This window comes from Carassius carassius, chromosome 24 (genome assembly GCF_963082965.1).
Source record: "Carassius carassius chromosome 24, fCarCar2.1, whole genome shotgun sequence".
Classification (NCBI taxonomy): Eukaryota; Metazoa; Chordata; class Actinopteri; order Cypriniformes; family Cyprinidae; genus Carassius; species Carassius carassius.
The window spans coordinates 1,707,037-1,728,315 of record NC_081778.1 but is presented as its reverse complement, the minus strand read 5'-3'; the positions used below and the strand labels follow the sequence as shown (position 1 = coordinate 1,728,315).

At 36.5% G+C, this 21,279-nt stretch overlaps 1 protein-coding gene across 1 annotated transcript in view; it reads right to left on the bottom strand.

Annotated features, from left to right (window-relative positions):
* LOC132102694 (A disintegrin and metalloproteinase with thrombospondin motifs 16-like) overlaps positions 1-21,279 on the bottom strand; it is an 84,665-nt gene that overhangs the window by 22,679 nt on the left and 40,707 nt on the right. Inside the window, exons 12-18 of the mRNA XM_059507295.1 lie at positions 18,345-18,493; positions 16,966-17,138; positions 15,755-15,885; positions 13,899-14,022; positions 11,339-11,583; positions 10,141-10,279; positions 5,829-5,955 (exon numbers count right to left, since the gene is read on the bottom strand). Of these exons, the coding sequence (XP_059363278.1) occupies positions 5,829-5,955; positions 10,141-10,279; positions 11,339-11,583; positions 13,899-14,022; positions 15,755-15,885; positions 16,966-17,138; positions 18,345-18,493 (1,088 nt within the window). The remainder of the gene's footprint in view (positions 1-5,828; positions 5,956-10,140; positions 10,280-11,338; positions 11,584-13,898; positions 14,023-15,754; positions 15,886-16,965; positions 17,139-18,344; positions 18,494-21,279) is intronic.

Genomic DNA, 21,279 nt, shown 5'->3' with positions numbered 1-21,279 from the left:
AATACTTGGACGGATCACTTTACAGAACCAAGTCAGCATTTTCTGGGAAGACTGACATAAGAGGACACAAGATCTCCAACTAGAAGATCATCTGTGTGCCAGAGCAGCCGCTTTTATCAGAGACGAGTGTCTATCTTACAAACACCCAACACTGCTCTCTCAACCACATCTGAAGAAATGAGAGAGATGCTGGTTTCTGCTGAAATCCCTGCCATGATGCATTGTGGGGTGTTGCTGTGCAGTTGCTATGGTTTTTAGAGTGGCCTTTAGAGAATTACTATTGCAGTTTCTAGGGTGTTTGCCAGCTGGATCTTGTGCTTATCATCTCTCTTTGTCAATGATTTCACGAGAAGCTGATGTAACGGTAATGACAGGCGAGTCTTTGGGATGGGACCAGAGTCTAAAGCCATCAACACCTGCTGATATGTTGTTTGATACTTTCGCTGACAGTGGAGCGGCGCGTCCGTCATCACCAATGTGTTACAGAGATCCATTCTCCAGCTCTCGGAGACCAGTGCATATGGATCTGTAATGTGTGTGAGTATGACACACACCTTATAAACTTCAGTTAAATTAGAAATTAGATTTGTGGTGAGCTACTAAACACGTTGTGTAAACTATTATCTAATATAAAATCAACCTAGAAAGACAAGTGGCTAGTCTAAACACAACAAATGACTGTATTAAAATGATCCCAACTCAGAGGTCTTGAGCCTCTCAACTGCACATAACAATTACATTTAGGATACACTGTTACTTACAACCCAGTAAACTCAGTAAAGCGTTTTTTTACAGTCTTAAATAATTCTGTCCATTTAATGTTGACTGCATTAAAATAGCTAGACGGTCAATGTTTTATATATTTTTTATGCCATTAAAATTAAATTAAATTACATGAATAAATACAAATGCAATTTCATATGGCTCTCTAATTAATTATTATTGAGCACATCTAAAATTAAAATTTGCTGTCATAAATATATTTTCACACTGACTTTCCAAATTTATCTATAAACAATACAAAGACAGTATTTTTAATATTTGATATTTTAAATACTTGTTTAATGGCTTTTTATGATGGCATTATCATTCAATATTGATACTGAAAACTCTTAAATTTTTGGGTATAAGATTAATAATTATAGCCGTTCATCATTACAACATCCCTGAAAGCCAGGCCCAAACTGAAAATGATCAGACTATTAATACATTATAAACAAAAACAAAATAATAACTACTATAACAGCTTTTAATTTAATTGAACCTAAATTCAGGAAATTTACCACAACATAAGTACAGAATATGCATGGTTGTTAAAAAAGTAAAAAAATGTATTGATTTGATTAGTTCCCGGAATGCTTTGCACAGAACTGGATAAGAAGAATGAAAGTTTAAATTAAATCAGTGTAGTTTGTTTGTTGACCATAATTCCATTAGCAGTTGCATTAACTCAAAATGATCAGTGAAAACTATTGCATTATTTAAATTTATTCATTTTTAGCCAAAAAAAAATATATATATATATTTGAGTGTAACCCTAGTATTTTTACATTCACAATGTTCATAAAAAGGTTGCATAAATTGCAAACATTATTAAAAAAGTAATGACAAAAGCTGAGATGATATTTAGTTTGAGAATCTTTGACCACTGGTTGAAAAATCCCTAGTTTAGGATCTATTTGTGAGCTCAAATGGCCAGGCTCACACGCACGCGTCTGTCATGCTGTGATATTACTCCGTTTCCTTCGAGCTTTAACGTGTCACTCTTCCCTCGCCTTTAAGCCAGTCCTGTCTGGTTCCCCTCAGTCCCATAGACCCGAACCCTCACAGTAATCCTGCAGGACACGCTTGTTCAGCAGCAGGTTAAGCATGAACCTTCATCATGAGAGCGTTTCTCCAGCGTCTCCTGAATAGCTATGAGCTCACTGCATATTCAATATCCTACATCATAAATCAGTGCATTAGCCATATTACTGTGCATGTCGAGACAGAGTCGGATATTTCTCGTTTGCATTGTCTCAGCTCAGATTATTCTGTCAGAAGAGGTTGTTGCACAGTCATGGAGGATAAATAATAACAGTTCTGACATCTTAAATCACAAAAACTTGCATTTGAACGTCAAACATCATGAAAAACCATAGAAGCAACAACAACAAACAAACAACAAACTTAAAAAAAAAAACGCAGCAAGCCTCTCATGTGTCTCTAGCGATCAGCGTCACAGTCTCTGTTTCTAGGATCTCCCTGGATGAATTGTCAAATCCAATAACCGTGTGTTCGTCTACAACTGTCCAGATTTGGTGCTGATCTGGGGTCAGGCTTGTGAGGTCACCTTTGTCACTGTCCCAGGAATGGTTGAACGTGATGCCAACATGTGAGTAATGTAGGGTACACCCAAGACCTGCCAGTTGGCCAAGGTGACCCTTCACCTCGCCTCGCCCAGACCGAGCTGCCAGACTCCCATCAGTGGGCCAATTCATCCCAACAATGTTTACTGGGCTATGCCCTTCTTTGTCAGCCATCAAACCAGCTTTACGTTCCTGCAAACATGATGGATGAAGCTCGTTCTTACAGGCGCTGTTTGTTTCAGTCACTAAACTTACATTTAGCGCTGTGAGGCTCTGAGGCTCATGGGATGCAGGTTCTCTCAATCCAGGTGAATGTGTTAAAGTGCAGCTTTACAGCTTTAAAATGCTTTATTACCCAAAAACTGGGATTATTATTATTTTTTTTTATCAATTGAGATCAGAGAAGCTCCTTTAAAGGCATTTGAAGAAAACTTTTTGATTAAATATTTGTGTATTAAAAAGCTCTACAAATATTAATACAAGAAAATTATTTTTAAATTTCTAGGCATATCATATAATTAAATCGATTAAAATATTATATACATTTTTTATAATTTATAAAATAAATAGGAAAACATGCATTACTATCCAAAAGTTTAGGACTGGTAAGATTTTTTTTCTTTCTGTTTTTTAAAGAAGGCTCTTCTGCTCACCCCGGCTGCATTTATTTGACCAAAAATAAAGTAAAAACACTAAAAATATGAAATACTATTACAATTTAAAATAACAATTTTCTATGTGTATATCTATTAAAATGTAATGTATTTCTGTGATGCTCCGCTGTATTTTCAGCATCATTCCTCCAGTCTTCAGTGTCACATGATCTTCAGAAATCATTCTGATATGATGATATACTGCTCAACTTTTGATCAATTTAATGCATCCTTAATGAATTAAAGTATTAAATATGTATGTAAAAAAAAACAAATAAACAAAAAACACATATTGACCCCAAATGGTAGTGAACAAAGATAATTAATAGAATTTGAATTATAGAATTATAGAAAGATTTCTGTACATGCCTGATTTTAAGTGTAAATGAAACACAAATAAAATATAATGTCATGATAATTATGAATATTCTTCTTGTTATTTAGAGATGCCCAGGTCTTTGAGTGTAGAAGTGAAGCAGGAGAAGCAGCAGTGCGGTGTTTTCCCATCAGAAAGAGCAGCTGTGTGTTTTGTGTGTTAATGACGGCATACAGATGTAGATGCTTAGCAGGATTATAGTGCATGATCTGTCTCTTACACTGGAGATATGTGAGAAACTGAGCGAAAATAAGAGACAGGGGAGAAAGAGCTGGATTTCACCGCCAAAGAAAACACAGCTACACTTGAGAAACAATCAGCTGAGCGCCGGGCAGGTTTACGGGAGTCTCAGACACGTTAATGCTTTAAGAGCAGCTCTCAGAGACACTGCGTGAGGAGCTGTTCGGTGTCTCTCTGTCAGCTGCACTGGACCTCTGTGAACTGAGATTTTGGCAGACCTGCCGTGAGCGTCATTCTAAGCCACTGGACATTACTGGGAATTACTCTGCCCTGGAGTCTAGCTGGACTAGACTTGATATGTGAAACGAAACCTTGCCATGCATGACGCTGCCATGGAGATGCTTCTAAAACATCTGATGAGGGACACGAGAAAACATGAGCAGTGAGGTTTAAAACCACACAAACACAGGCACACACACACACACACACACACACACACACACTCACACGCACGTGCACGTGCACGCACACACACACACACACGTGCACGCACACACACACACACACACGTGCACGCACACACACACACACACACACACACACACACACACACACTCACACGCACGTGCACGCACACACACACACACACGTGCACGCACACACACACACACACACGTGCACGCACACACACACACACACACACACACACACACACACACACACACACACACACACGCACACACACACACACACACACACACACACACACACACACACACACACGTGCACGCACACACACACACACACACACACCGGTCTGTTGCAGTGACATGAGATCAGACAATATCTGTGTCTCTTGTCAAATACACTCTTGATAATAAAACAATGGCATTAACGGCTCCTTGAAGAACTATAACTGCATGGAACCACTGCATTGGCAAAAGGTTTTTCAGATTACTGAAATCCTCTTTACACTAAGAAAAAAAGGTTCATAAAAGTTCCTTTGGAGAACCAAAATGGTTCTTCTATTGCATCGCTGATAGGGATGTAACAATGCATCCTGAGCCATTTGAAAATCGATAAAAATAGTTGACGATTGAGATGTTAAATGAATCGCAATACAGTTGGGGGGGGGGGGGGTGTGTTATATGAATGTATCTCTGAAGGGAAGTGACTGTCTTCAGAACAGTGATATTTTCTTATCATCTTGCCTCCGTACATTAAAGTAGTGTTCACTGCTGGTCCACAAGCGCCACCTGCTGTCAGAGAGTGGATCTGTGTCTCATTCAGAGCTTCTGCTGTTTCTGTTTCATGCAGATATGTTTTATGTATTAAAGTTTCACAAATCTAAAGTCAGACTGTTCTGATTTTGCTACAAATTTCTGAATTATACGATCTCATTTAAATCAAAACTGCTCGTGCAGCTTATGCAGTGGTTGACTGCAATTTCAAATGGAAAGAGCACAGGGAAAGCCTTAGCTTGTTTATTTGAAGATAATCAATTTATTTGTAATATGTATGTTTTAACATTTCTATTTAGTGTTGTTATTTGACATATTTCAATTTGCAGCATTTTGTCTGAGAAATAATAAAAGGTCACCTTTTCATTTATAATTTGCCTTAAATCTCCTTTTATTAATAAAGATTGTGAGAAAATTGTATCATGAAATCAGTATTTTGAGTCATATCACATTGTGAGTTGAGTGAACTGTTACATCCTTAATCACTTAATAAAAAATAAATAAATAAATAAATAAATAATTTAAATAAAAAATAAAAAATAAAAATAAATAAAAAGTATGTAACTTAAGATGACTGAATTGAACTTGTGAGTTACTGTTTCAGACTGACATTAGAAGAGGAGTAAAAATACAAACTCTGATTTTGAGAGCTTCCTTTCAGTGCTGTTATTGTTAAGTAAAACTAAAACTTAAAAAAAAAAAGTTAATTGAAATAAAGCTGAAATTAAATAAAACATACAAACCTGAATTATATTAAATACTCAAATGAAACTTTTGAGAGTTTTGGCGAGTTTTGTTTTAGTACCATTGAGATGAAATTAATTAAATCTATCTATATATATATATGAATTTCTAAAAACTAAACTTAAATTACAACGAAAACTGAAAATAATAAAAACAAAAGACAATTCAAAATATGAATAAATACTACAATGGTATATAAAAAGTACTAAATGAACACTGGTTCCTTTCTCTAGAAAGGTCTTTCACAGTGTGTGAGCAGATGAGAGGAGGTCAGTGAAGACGTTACCTTGCGGGACAGGGCTGTGTGTTACAGGACGTCACACCGGTGGTCAGACGAGACCGTGCGTTACAGTAAGACGTGTTCACCTGAACCCTCAGATCCTTGTAGCAGACTGATTTACTGACCATCTGACCTGAGGAGCAAACAACAACAACTCAACGCCTTTGATGAAAGGACTTACATACAGTACACCAAAATGCATTATTCATAAATAGGTATGGCCCATTTCAGCCCTAATGATGGGAACAGACCATAGAGACTCCCCTGAGGCTCAACTATAGAGTTACACCTGCACAGACCAGCAGATACGCTTGAGAAACACACTACAATGCTGCTGGGTTTCTCTCTGATCATTCAGAGAATGGATTCATGCAGAGAGATATGTAATTAATTAAAAAGAGCAACAAGTTTTACAGAATCCCTGGTAAAAAAAAAGAAGTACACTTGAGTATACTTTTAATAAGAGTACTTATTTTTGGAATTAATATTCGTAAAAAAATAAATAAATAAATAATAATAATAATTATATAAGTGTGAACTGAATGTAATGTTACATGTTAATTGCAACTGAATGACAATGTATTTTAGATTAAATTTGTATTATGCATTGTTGATCATTTTTTGACACAATTAGAGAGTGACTTAAGTACATCTTTGTAATTTCATAATTTCTTATATTGTCTTTGAAATATGGTTAAAGAGTTACTACTGAATGCACTGACAATCAGGGACGTGCACAGACATTTTGAGGGGCAGGGGCTCAAGTGAAATAAAGGGCACTTCTCATAATTAGGTTTTTTTTTTTTTTAAACAAAAAAGTATATATATATATGTGGCGAGTGGGGCGGGGCCGAGGGACGTGGGAACACGAGTGAGGCCGGCAGTGATTGGGCAAATCAGTGGCACCTGCGGCCCACCGCCGGTCTCGAGTCCTACGTAGGAGATGGAAGGATATAAAACTGGAGCGACGACAGTGAAGGACGAGTGAGGACCAGGCCTAGGCTTTTAGTTGTGTTTTGGTTTTTATTTGCGCGCACCAGTCATCCGTGAGGGGCTGGTGCGCTGTTTTGTGTTTATTTTGTAATTAAAGTCTTTGTTTGATTGTTCGCCGGTTCCCGCCTCCTTCTTCCCGATGACTAGGAAGTCTTTTTATCATTACAATATATATTAACGCAACTCTGACTTCCTTTTAAAAAAAAATAATTTAAAAAGTTAATTAATTTTATCTTCCTCAAACTCACGCAATTGTTTCATTTTCAAAAGATGTCTACAAAATAATCAGTTCACAGAAACCATGGTCTCCTTAGTATTCACTAGGTTTATAGAGCAGCAAAGGAAACCATTCCACAATCTGCATGTTTTGAACACATTTTCTATTCTACTAGTTTCAAGTATATATGAAGAGTTCAGATGCAAAAGCCTCTAAGTGCCATCAGAAATTTTCTTATGAGCTTTTTTTTCAAGCTCGTATTTAAGTTCAGTAATTTAACTTAAATGACAATTAATAGGTAATTTTCATTGCCAGTAATGTGAAATAAGTGAACATAAACATACAAGCTTGATAAAAATGATCATTATTGAAGGAAATTTCAGATGGCACTTAGAGGATTTTTCATCTGAACTCTTCATATTTAGAATAACCTAAATAACTGCATCAAACAGAGGGGCGTGTTTTACTAATAATTTGTTTATTTTTGCACAAGGCACTACATCGTTTTAATTATTTTGGTGTTATCAGAATACATAACACTTTAAAATTAAACTTACCAAAATAATTGAGTAAAAATTCAATAAAAGCCAATGTCATGTATGTATTTGTGGTGGTATGGAATACTATTTTATAAAGGTTTCAAGGAAATAATAAAAGTTAAATTACTTAAATAGTTAATTTATAAATATTGTTATTTTTAAAGTTTAATGTTAACTTATTTCTACTCAGTTTTATTTATTAATGTACCAGATGCAGTTACTCAGATTTACTACATTTTTTAGAGTGTATCCTCCATCTGTTTGCATCTGTAGATTTCTTCTAAATTCACCAATTTAGATTTCTAAATTTCAGGGGGAAAGACTCTTGATGTAAGTCAATAACTGGGGACGTTCTGTATGCAAATTAGGCGTCAACTAGTTAAAATGCGCACATTTGCATCTAATTGACAGGGAAATGCAGGTAAATAGGATAAACAAAATAACTAAAGCATATCACCTGCTTATTTTATTAACTTATTTTATTACATGGCTTGGTTGAATTCCAATGTAGAATGCGGTCTGTTATAACCAACAGTATAACAGACCGTTGCCATGAAAAACAGAGCGTTGCTATGGACTCACAGGATTCTAACCGTAGAGACGGAGCGGACTATTTTCTTTAGCGGAAGCAATAAAATCGGGCTTAAAGGCAGGGTAGGTAAAAAATGTATAAACAACTTTCTTCCAAATTTGTTTAAACTTTCTATATATATATCGATGCATAATTAAAATGTAAGTACTCTGATAAAAAGAGTATAAAAATCGAGTGACTCTAGACCGTTTAATCTGTATTAAACACAGCTCATTATTTCCATTCGGGACGAAACATAGGATTGGCTTAGGCGACTGTCACTCTCTCGCAACCATGGCAACCACCCTTTTGCCACACATGACCTGCCCACTTGCACGTGCACGTTTGATTTGAGGAATTCAACAGGCACGGATCCTAGGAATACCAAAACAATGGCAGAGAAACAGCAAGCAAAATTCACAGTACCAGCCTATGCAGTTAGTGAAGGCAAACCTGGCAAAAAAGGAAGACAGTAACAGTACAAGAAAAGGCAATGAACAAAAAGTCTTTGGATAAACAAAGAAATAAAATGCGAGTTTATATCGGTGTGGCTTTCCAGCGATGGCGAGAACTGAGGGAACTCAAGGGACTGAAAAGTGACTCCTTGATGGCTTTATTTCTGCTGGACAGGTAAATCTTTCTTTTTGTATTTTGATCATACATATTTTTTTGTTTATTTTTTCATGAAGCATGTGTCATTACCAGAAGGGAGGGGGTGGAGTGAATGGAAATAATGAGCTGTCTTTAAAACACTCGTGAGAGGTCTACAGACACTCAATTTTTATACTTTCTTTTTCAGAGTACTTACATTTTAATTATGTATTGATATATAAATAAAGTTTAAACAAATTTGGAAAAAAAGTTTTTTATACATTTTTTACCTACCCTGCCTTTAACAATCGGGGGAGAGGGAGAGGGAGCGCTTCAGAACTCCTGACCTGATATTTAGATACTATATTTCAATAAATATATTTGTTTGACAGGGCAAACAGAAATATATATTATTTTTCAAAAATAAAAAAAAAGCATCCTAGAAAAAAGGGCACTTTCTCACCAGGAATACCCTCACCCTTTCTCACCCTTTCATGTCTATGTGTGCACGTGCCTGCTGACAATATTTATATTTAAGTGTACTTCTTACTAAAGGTTAAAACATATTAATTTAAAATGTCCTTGAAAGACATGTTTTAATTTGACATCATTGCAAAGTGCACTTTTTAAAAGTCTTCTTAAATGATAAGAAAGTATATAGTTTAAGTCACTCTTCTTTTTTAAAAAGTGGCCTTTTATTTTATTAATATTATTTTATCTGCAAGTATAGTTTTTTTTATATACATTTACTTTTTAAGATTTTAAGTGCTCTACAAGTGCAAATTAAATAAAGTTGCGTGCTTTTCTTTTTTTAAGGGATTACAGGCTGAAATGTATTCATTAATCCTATAAAATCTGATGCATTAAAAAATCTTTCAGACTGATTTTTTTAACCGTATCAAATAATTTATTGAAAAGGCCTGGTTCAAAACTAATCTGATATTGCTGTTTCTCTCATAAACTCTCATGAAAGTGCCATATAGAGCTGTGTAGAATAACTATTTAAAATAGTAGCAATGCACTAGCAATGCCTAGGTAATCATGGGTTTGTTTTCCAAGGAATGCATGAACCGATGAAAAGCAATACATTGAATGCAATACAAGTTGGTTTAAATAAAATTCTCTGCCAAATGCATAAATATAAATGTGCCAATCAATACAGAATTTTGATTCAGATTGGTTTTCTGTGCATATGCATTTAATAATGAACATGTGTAAATATAATCAGTGCTTATGAAAGAATTTAGGTGGATTGCAATCAGCAGTGTTTCATGAGCTTTGGGCTGGACCAGAATTACAAACCTCCAGAAGATCCGTAGCAGACTGATTCAGTTAAAGTGTTAACGTTTGAACATGTGACCACAGTGTAATGTCTGGCCTACAGCTGTGTTCAGACTGACAGTGTACCTCCTGCACAGCTGGCTGAGCACTGCGAGCGAACGATGGCCCACGTGTAGTTGTGTTTGGGCTGGTTGCGTCGCTCTGTATGCTCTTTGGTCAGTGTGTATTCCCACTGAATGCCCGGGTTCCAGCCCTGCATGAGAACCTGTGCAGGGACAAACACACAAGACCTAATGAACACCATCCACCTCACAGGAAATCACACATCCTTTCTTCTTTCATCTCTTGAGTCTGTTTTACGACAGAATGCTGTCCACATGCTGTGATGTTGAAAAATGTCTCCTGCTATCAGAACATTCAGTAATTAACACATTCAAATCTGTTAACTATAATTCCATTCTGTAGAGTAACACAAATAGTTTCCATCTGCATGATAAAAGAGTCAATGACATATAAATATCAATGAAGTAAAAGACCATTTAAAAATTTAAGTAAAAAAAGAGCTTAGTAATTAACCAATTAATGTTGGTTTCATATGGTTTTGGAAAAAAGTTTTTATAACATTATAATATTTGAATTTTACAGCTTTAAGTGACAGTAAAACATTGTTTTTAATTAGACCTTGAATAAATGTGTACACATTATAATTGTTTTTTTTTTCAGGTAAACAGTACACACAATTCTCATGAATAATTAATTTATTAACATCAAGTTTTTGGGAAATCTGAACATATTCCAACTAACCATGGATTTAAATAAAACAGTGAAATTATTAGATATTTGAAGAGACTTGAAGGACTGCAGGTATTCTCTCTATGATATCATTTCCAGTCCATCAATTAATGACTAAAGCCAAAAGCTGCATGTTTGTAAGAAACAAATCCATCATTAAGACATTTTAAACGTCAAACCATTGCTTTTGGACAAAATACGAATCCATAATAACACTTCCTCCAGTGAAAAAGTCCATCTCCTGTTGTCTCACACATACATATATTTGTTTAGAGCTGTTTTGGATTCTTTTGGCTTGAAAACGGTGCATTTGAGATGCACACTTTACACTATAACACCAGACTTTGGCAAGCAGTATTATTAGAATAGATTAGATTAGATTAGATTCAACTTTATTTTCATTGCACATGTAAGGTACAAGGCAAAGAAATGCAGTTGGCATCTAACCAGAAGTACAATAAGCAATAAGTACAGGAAAATGGCAATACCATTATGTAATTATGGCAGATAAAAAGTTACAGGCAGCTACTACCTCAACTACCAGTGTCTCATTGGTGGGTCCAGTGGAGGTGAGGCTCTCTGGACGATTGTAGGGTCTCTTGTAGTCAAACACAGCCCCAGCGATGGAGTGTCGTCCGGACCAGTCCACTGTCCAGTGTCCGTTCAGGTAGTACTTCCTCTGCAGATTCCTCAGGGCCAGATAAGAGCTGGAGGAGTTGAGCTCCATCACACGGATGCTGCGTGCTCCAGACGGTATGGTCACCACACGGTAGTACTCTACACAAGAGACACATTCATATTTTTGAATATAACATTATTTTTGAATGCAATTACTGTTTGGATTACATAATAATAATAACAATAATAATAATAATTCATTACATTTATATAGCGCTTTTCTAGGCACTCAAAGCGCTTTACATAGTCTGGGGGTATCTCCTCATCCACCACCAGTGTGCAGCATCCACCTGGATGATTCATTATTTCCAGGTGGTTTTATTTTCCAGATGATTCATTACATAGATATAATTATTTTCTTATGAGTCACTTATAAGGTTAAAAACTATATTTACATAAATCCAGAGGTGGGTAGTAACGAGTTACATTTACTTGAGTAATTTTTTGCGGTAACTAATACTTTTCAGAGTATATTTAAAGATGGGTACTTTATACTCTTACTTGAGTAAATTTTGGGGGGAAAATCTGTACTTTTACTTCGTTACTCTCGTTACTTTATCTTAATGCAATAAATGTTATAAATGCTTCAGTTTATTCCAAACGCGCCGTCTACTTTTCTCTGGGCAATGAGCGATGCCCATTCGCGAATGATTCATTCTTTTGAGTCAATTCTGTTCAAAGGCTTGATCAAACCAATTGGCAAACGAGTGAATTGGTTCATGAATCAGTTTGAGTCGTTCAGTTCCCTGCCGCACGCGCTGAGCGTCTGAAGTGGTTCACTCAGAGTTGTAACGTTTAACATCAGCAGCGTTGAAAACGTGGCTGGAACTGCACTGAATTGAAAGCAGATTTGCAAAGGCTATTATTTGCTAGCGATGGAGATCCTTATTAGATGAACACCGCGTGTGCTGTCTACTGTTTAACAGGTAATAACTTGGGCTACATTCGATTACAGTACACGATACCACTGTGACATTAGTTTGTTGTACGTGTGTGGCTTATAACAGAGGGGAGTCAAGTTGAATGCAGCTTCCAAAAGACAAAACATAGCCGATTAAGATTTTATTAATTTTAATACAATCACACCGGTGCGAGTACGTTCAGCAAGTCATATCATCAGCTGCTAAATTCAGATCTGTGATTGCTTGCTGGCGCTGAGCCAGAGACAGACGCGTTTTTACAGCACTGCGCATTATAATAACGCATTCTCATCCCAAGGCGTCATATACTGACCCTTTTGACATTTAGTCAACATCCTACGCATATGGCACCCTCTAGCGTCAATATGAGACACAGATTATGGGTTAAGGTTAGGGTTAGGGTTAGACCGCTAGGAGGCGCCTTCTGGCCCATATTTATCTGCGTCTAATATTGACGCTAGAGGGTGCCATGTGCGTAGGATGTTGACTAAATGTCAAAAGGGTCAGTATATGACGCCTTGGGACGAGAACGGTCACACACGATTCTTTTGCGCTTATTAAAGCATTGGCCAATCAGAGGTGTTTCGATGAGTCATCGCTAAAATGCCGGTGCTTCCTTCATTCGCTCGCTGACTGAATACCTCTTTCTGGCGAATTCTCTCGTCAGAAACAACAAAGTGCAGATGTGTGTACGAATCTTTAATTAAGATATTGATTTCACAGTGTTAACAGTTTCAGTGATTTTAATGGGAGTTTCTGAGAGTGATTGAAATCTAGACTGTCAGTGAAAATGATCTTTAATAATGTAAATGTTATTTGCTCTCTTTCTGAACAATGAAAGATTAGTAGCAATATTTATATCACATTAACTTTCAATGTTAAATTCACATTTAATATAAAGTCAGTCGTATTAAAAATATGTTATGGCATGACACCTATATCTGTTACTTTAAGTAAACAGACAAGCTTTTATAATACATTACATAAATTGGAGGAAAGGCTGATGAAATATATACATTTATACACGCACACATACATTACATGCATTTTATCTATATATCTAAATAAAAATAGGTTCAGTATATATGACCCAAAGTAACTAGTAACTAACTACTTGAGTAGATTTTTTATCCGATACTCTTTTACTCTTACTCAAGTAACTATTCAAGACTGGTACTTTTACTTTTACTTGAGTAAATATTTCTAGAAGTACTTTTACTTTTACTTGAGTACAGTTTTTGGGTACTCTACCTACCTCTGCATAAATCTATTATAATAAATGTGACACAACTGTGCGAAATGATGTTTGGGAAAATACTATTTTTATTTAGCTATTTTAGGAAGGGAAAACATGGATAAAATATTGATTAATCAGGACATATAATTGTAGAAATGAACATGTTATTTTTCCCAGCCCAAGCTGGAGTGCTGTTCATATAGAGAGATGCCTATGTAGATTGTGCATGCGTTCAGAGAGTTAAGACAGACACATACGGCTCATGTAATGTTGTTTGGAGAACTGTCCTTTGTAGGTCTTGCAGGTGGAGTTGTCACCCTTACAGACGCCACACAGATCCGGCACGGCATTGGATCCCAGCATCCTATCACAGCCCACTCTCTGGAAAACACAAATAATGAGCTCTCAGCAAGCACTGAACACTCCTGATCATCATCATTCCAGTTACAACAGTTCAGATAAAAAGTCACCTCCATGGCGCTGTAATTGGCCGATTATGCGGTCAGTGTGATAATGCCCTTGTCCACAAATTGGCATTAATGAGTCTAAAGATGGAAATTAATGGCTTAACTATAAATAAAAGAACTCACAAACTCTGATATCAGCCCTTGTGTCAAATCAAACTCTAAAAAATTACTTGTGATAGGTGACTGTCCAAAAGGTAAGAATAAATCTGCAACAATGAGCATCACTATAGAGTTGACCAAGGAAACCAAAATCAGATTTAGCCTCTTCATTTCAGAAGACCACCACACACCACTGTTAGATACATCACACACACACACAAACACACACACACACACACACACACACACACACACACACACACACACACACACACACACACACACACGCACGCACACACACGTAAACATGTTGTATTAATAAAGAGGTACAAGATGCTCCACACTACAAAGATAATCTAGAGAAAGAAAACACAAGAGGGTAATAGTTTCAACATGCCAGTCCAAACACACACAGATCAAATACTCTCAGCTGGACAGTATGTTCATGTACACTGTGTCAAAAACTTTTGTGTAATGTTTTCAGTGCAAGCTACTCATGTATAATCTAAAACATTGAACAACAATGATGATTCATCATTACAGCTTATTTAAACTAAATCCGCTGAACTAAAATTGTTCTGGTCCACTGCAATTTGTCACAATTTCATACTAACACAATTTCTCTTCTAATATAACAGCAGATGAAGTCAAATTTAATGGAACAAAATAGTTATTGGCTCTCTCGCCGAAGTCATCCAAACATTACACACAATATGAAACTGGTGTGTGTTCTGAAGGAAAGCCTTCAGAAAGATGTGTTTTTGTTTTTCTGAATGAAACTGAGATGAAATGCATTTGATCGCTCTGCCTCTCAAGAGGGATTTCCACTGCCGAAGAAAGCATAAAACCAATCACTGGGAGAATTCACTACAGATGAATCCTCTTGAAAATCTCTGGCTTGATAATGATAACACATAAACTGTGTCAGTAGTCCATTACCAGAGGAAAACAAAACAAACAACAGAACGATGGTTTTATTATATGTAGCCATGTATTACAACTCAACAAACCACTGCACAGAGAATACAACAGACATAAGTAAAGAATATTTTGCATTTAACACATTTTCAGCTGAGAGTCTAAGGCCAGCCATTATCTAACAGTGGAGGGGCTAATGCACTATGTTCAAGAAACTAGTAAAGTAACACATTACTTTTGAATTAACAAGAAAATATCTGAGAGTTGATGCTACTGTAGATCTAGACTAAATGTCAAACACTTTTGGTGTTAAAGTGCTTTAATATTTGCCAACAATAGAACTTTTTAATTTTAAAAACAAGCAAGCAAGCAAGCCCGGACTAGATGATAGAAAGTAATGCAAAAGTAATGTAACACATTACTGACCGTAAAAAGTAACTAAATAACGCAATTGGTTACTTCTTTAGGGAGTAATGCAATATTGTAATGTATTATTTTTTTTAAATAACCTTCCCCAACACTGATATCTACTGTTATAATATCTACAAAGACAGAGACTTACTTAAGACATCAGGTTATACAGCATTTGCATCATGTCAGAATTCAAAATTGTGAATATTGTACATTACCTCACAAATGCCGTCGATGCAGACATTGGAGCTGTGCTGTGTGCAGAGCGTCCCATCCCTGACTTTACTGGAGAGGGCGAAGAAGAAGTCATAACCTTCAGCGAAGCAGTAGAGCTTACACACGTCCTGATCTGGAACAACACACACACAGAATATCAGGCATAGTTTCCTAAAAACACAAGTCTTCTAAGATTTGTCGACAGTAAATTCAAAAGTATTCACCCATGGATTAGTTCCTGCTCTGTCACATTCTTAAATTACAGCATATATTACATAGGATATTTATCTTAATTGACTCTCACAACTAATGAAGCCCAAGGAACTTGAGATTAAGTTGCAAGGAGGAAAACATCTGGAAATGGTTACAGAAAGACAGACAAAGCTCTGAATCTTCCTAGAAGCACTACAAACTTTGTCCCAACTCAATCCTTTAATTAACTCACCTAATAACTGGTTGTAATACATGCTCTTTTGATAAGTACGCTAAATTCTATTTGTTTTTCACAATGGCAACGTTAACCCAAAATCTAAAATCGGAGTTGTTTTTGTGCTTCCAGAACCAACAAGAATATGGATCTAGCAACATTTCCTAATTGAGAAAGTCACCAAAAATGGAAGAAATGTCAGAATCATGCATTGGGTTTTTTTCAGGAGGAACTAAAAAGATTGTTTCCATTAATGCAAACATGGATGAAGCCAAATACTAGTACTTGCTCAGTCATCCAACGATCTGCATTAAGTGTGAAGATCCAGTGGCCAAAAGCACATGTTAAAAACTATGAAATACTTTGAAATATGTCAGATCTGTGATAGAACTTGATCCAACTTTCTCCATCTAATTCATCAGATATCAAGTCACTTTGTGCTGAAGAATAGAGATAGACCACTCATTCCTGCTTGAAGATGCTTCATTTCTAAAGGACTGTGTAGAAACGAATGACTTTGAAAGTCATTTATGTTCTTTTAGTGCGTATATGTGTTGAATTGATTGTGTTGTGAAAGAGAAAGACACATTTTCCATGCGTTACAATTTGGAGGAGTAACCGAGAAAAAAGATGTAAATTTCAAGGGCGTTAATATTGTGTGAAGGCTGAACATACTTCACTTCAGTCTAACTTCATAAATAATGTTCTTATCTAGAATCTTCTCATGCTATGCCTCATCTCTTTCAAGCATCCCCTCAACCAATTGAGATACAGGTTTAGACCAACCGTCCACGCGTGTGTAGGGTTTCCACTTGTAGTACCATCCGCGGAAGGGTTTGCTGTTGAACTCGGCACACTGGACAGCTCTGAAGTCCATGGTGTTTGGAGGACAGTCAGCAGTGTTACACAGTTTATAAGAGCGAGACGAGCCCGCGCAAAACCTGCCGCCATACATGGGCCTGAGAGAGAAGGAAAGATCATGAGACACATCTTGATTTACAGCAACAGCAACTTCATTCAATCACTCATCGTTGCCAAGCGGCTGTAATGTTTGTTGTAGTAATGAGATGCATTGCCAGAGAAATTGAGATGTCGTTCTATTTTGACAAGGAATCAATTTTCTTGACACTTAAAATGAAATTTCTGTAGAGGATTGTGTTTGTATATAAAGTGCAGCAGTGCATAAAGCATCATATGATGAACAAGATGAATGATTATCAGAGCACGAATCAAACCCACTTACAATGCCAGCAATTTTCCACACAGGAGATTTTTATTATATTCCTGCTTGTGGGAAATGAAAAATCATGTAGAATTACAGCATTTCACATGAGATGGATCACGTGTGTCCCACTGTCTCCATTCCTGTGAGCCTTCCTTCTTCTATAGAGTTTTATGGCATCTAAAGCTGACTGGCTGAAAATGTTGTGTTTCCAAAGATGAGAACATACATATCTGGTACTTCTGAAGCGTTTTGCTCTTGTGATGAGATTAATGCAGAGAAAAATAGATATCTGAATGAAATTTGCGACATATAAGCAAATGAAAATTGAAAATCAGCCCAGATTAAAAATGGACTCTATTGTTCAAATGTTTGTATATATATATATGTTTTTGAGAGAAGCTCTTCTGGTCACCATGACTGCATTTATTCGATCAGACATACGGTTTACAGTTACGGTGTAAAACAGCTGTTTTCTGTGTGAATATCTGTTAAGCTGTAATGTATTTCAGTGATCAAAGGCTTATTTTCAGCATTATTCCTCCAGTCTTCAGTGTCACATGATCTTCAGAAATCAGAATAATATGATGATTTACTGCTCAAGAAACATTTCTGATTATTATCAGTGTTGAACACAGTTGCGCTGCCCAATATTTTTGTGGAAACCGTAATACATTTTATTTCTATTATTTGAAATAGTAAACTTTTGTAACATTATAAATGTCTTCACTGTCACTTTTAGCTAATTGAATACATCCTTGATGAATAGAAGTATTTAAAAAACCTTTCTGAACCCATACCAACAGTATTGTTCATACGTCAGTAATATGTATCAAGTGATTATACATATCAATAGAAACTGAAATCCTGTTGAAAACTTGAACTTGTTGTGAACAAGTGGAGACCCTCTCTCTTCAGACAGCGGGCCGTGGGTGTCCTGTACCTGGGGCTGCTGCAGTGTCTCTCTCTGTAGGTCACTCCACTCTCACAGCTTCTCGAGCAGCTGGACCAGCCAGACCAGGATGACCACTGACCATGAACCGGCTTAGGACCTTCATCACCCTGCTTTACACACTGACCCCGACGACACCACTGCAAAAACACACCGAAACACACATCAATCTGAGAGCGATAATGGTCTTTAATTGGTTCACCCCAAAAAAATGAATGAATACCTGTAGGAACACCAAAGGTGATTAATTAAAAAGTATAATTTCTCTCGTTTCCATATACTGTAATCCACAAAATGAATGTAAATCTCCAAAATGCCAAAGAAGCACCATAAAAGAATCACAAAGATACATCTGCTGGAGTTACATGATGCTCTACATGAGGAACGGAATGAAATGTAGTCCTTGCTTGCTAAAAACTGAATAGATCCCACTTGTCTCACATGCCTCTGTGGATTCTCAGTGAGTAGCAACTTATATTTGGGTTTGTTGAATCATATGACTTCAGAAGATGTGGAATGAGGGCTGCATGATTTATTATAAATAAATGTGCATGCTGCATGTTTGAGGGCAACGCTGTGTTCAATAACACGTGAGCAGCTCGTGATTTGCCTGTGTTTGCAGCATCTCCGATTGTTTTCCAGGAAATGCTGCTTCACTTGAAGTTTAAGCCACTTTAACATGCATTTGGAAACACAACATGCACCCACCATCTTCACATGCTTGTATTGAGACAACATAGGATTATCAACAAAAGAGAAGCTTAAAGGGCTTCTTGGGCCATTAATATTAGTACTATAATATTACAGGAGAAATATACAATATATATATATTTTTAATAATATAAATCATTTTATTTTTAAATTGCATTTATAAATTACAATACGATTTTTTTTAAGGGAAAAAAAAGTCTAATTGCTATTTAAGAATAAAAATTCTCAGATTGTGCAGCCTTACATGGGATATCGTGCATATCATTAATATAATGATTAATATAATGCAATTTTTTTGTCTTTATTGAGCTGAACAAATGCAGTCTTTCACATTCAATACAAAAAAATCTAGTTTTTCCACAAATTGTCCTTCGGTGTTCTGCTGAAGGAAGTTTTGGAAAGACATGAGAGTGTGAAAATGATAGTTTGAATGGCCCAGCTTCACAGATTCATTTAATTCCAATCAGGCATCATTCCATCTAATTCATCTCTTTGTGAGAGGTTATAGAGTGAATGAATGACAGTCCCAGTCCAGCACTCTTCACACCCTCTGTGTAACTCAAACCGAGTCTCTGGCTCATGTGACGGAGCAGATATTTCCTGTACGCAGATGGGCAGGATTCCTAGAGGAGACTGTCATCATTAGCACTGCGTACCGTCACTGGCTCTCGCTCTGGTTTAAACTGTTGTGTCTAATATATCACAAACCAAACACCTCCAGAACTTCCCCTCGAGGAACATGTGTGAAAGACATCCAGACCACCAGTGCTGGCCTCCGTATCAGCCAGAGACGAGGAGTGTGTGTTTGTAGGAGAAGAGCTCTTCCTCCCTGATCAGCAGAGCTCAGGACGGGCCTGTAATTACCCTCACACCCCAAACCCACTTCAGTAATGCCCCAGGAGGTCAGCCGAGGCCCACATGAGCTCATTAAACCCAATCTGCTGTGAAGGGCCTGCATCAGTGGAAAGGCATCCTACGGGACGAGAGCAACGATGAAAACTGTATCTCATACAACACTGATTCATCTGTCTGTGTGTGTGTGGGGCTGGCTGATGGATGAGGTTCAGACCCCAGCACAAATTCAGTTTCGGTGTATCAGACACCTTCTCTGTAATTCAAGCAGCAAATATTTCATTGTAAAACCCAATCCACACCACATACTTAATGCATGTCTCGTAAAACCCACTTAAAGTGTTTAGTTAAAGTTAAAGATTGGGAATCTAGAAACGTCTCCAGCAGTGTTCATAACTGGATTCACATTCATATGTGCTAATTTTCTCATTTAAAAGAAGTATATTTTAAAAATTAAATAAATCGTTTTATAGAAATAATACACCTTAAAACAATATACTTCAGTGTGATCTTTTCAGACACTCAGTTGCATAATTGCAATCAAATTTCAATGTATGATAGTTTAAATTTATAATAAATGCAATTTTGTCCCACTTAGTGCTTTTTTTGACCCACTTGAGTAGGACTGAAATACATCTAATTTCATAATGACTTCTATTGTCTATTTTTATTGCACTGAGAAGCATTTATGATAAAGTAAAATATACTTAAAAGTCATTTCTATTGAAATTTGTATGCATTTGCATTTGTGATGATGAAGTTGCAACTTAGTGCATTTACAATAAATCAACTTTAAATGTAATATCAAATAACACACTACAATTAAAATTATAATCAAGTACTTGACGTGCTTATGTTAGTGAGCACATCAAAATAAGTATACTTCTTTAAAATGTGACAAAAGAGTAATAAAATATGATTTAGAATACACTTTAAATTAAACTTTTAATTTGACGTTATTACAAGGGGTAATTAAGTGTGAAACAGTCATGAGAGTGTCCCTCTTTAAGTGCACTTAAGTGGCCTTTATCTACTTAATATTACATTATTGGCACATAAAATACATGCTTCTTTTTTTTGCAAAGGTCTCCATGTCAAACCAAATCTTTTCCAGCCTCCAGTACAGTGACTTCTCACATGAATCTCCTCTGCTTCTCTTGTGAACGTCACCGTCACGTTCTGGATTGTGTTTTTGTGACTCTTAGCATGAATTGTTCACTCATTCATTCTGCTGGCATTCACCACAGTCTCTCCCTGGAAACTCGTTTAAGACACTAAACATCTGTTAAAAACCCATCTGAAAGAACATAACAAACCCCTGAAAGGCTTTCTTTTAAGACTTCTTTTAATGTCACACGCTGAA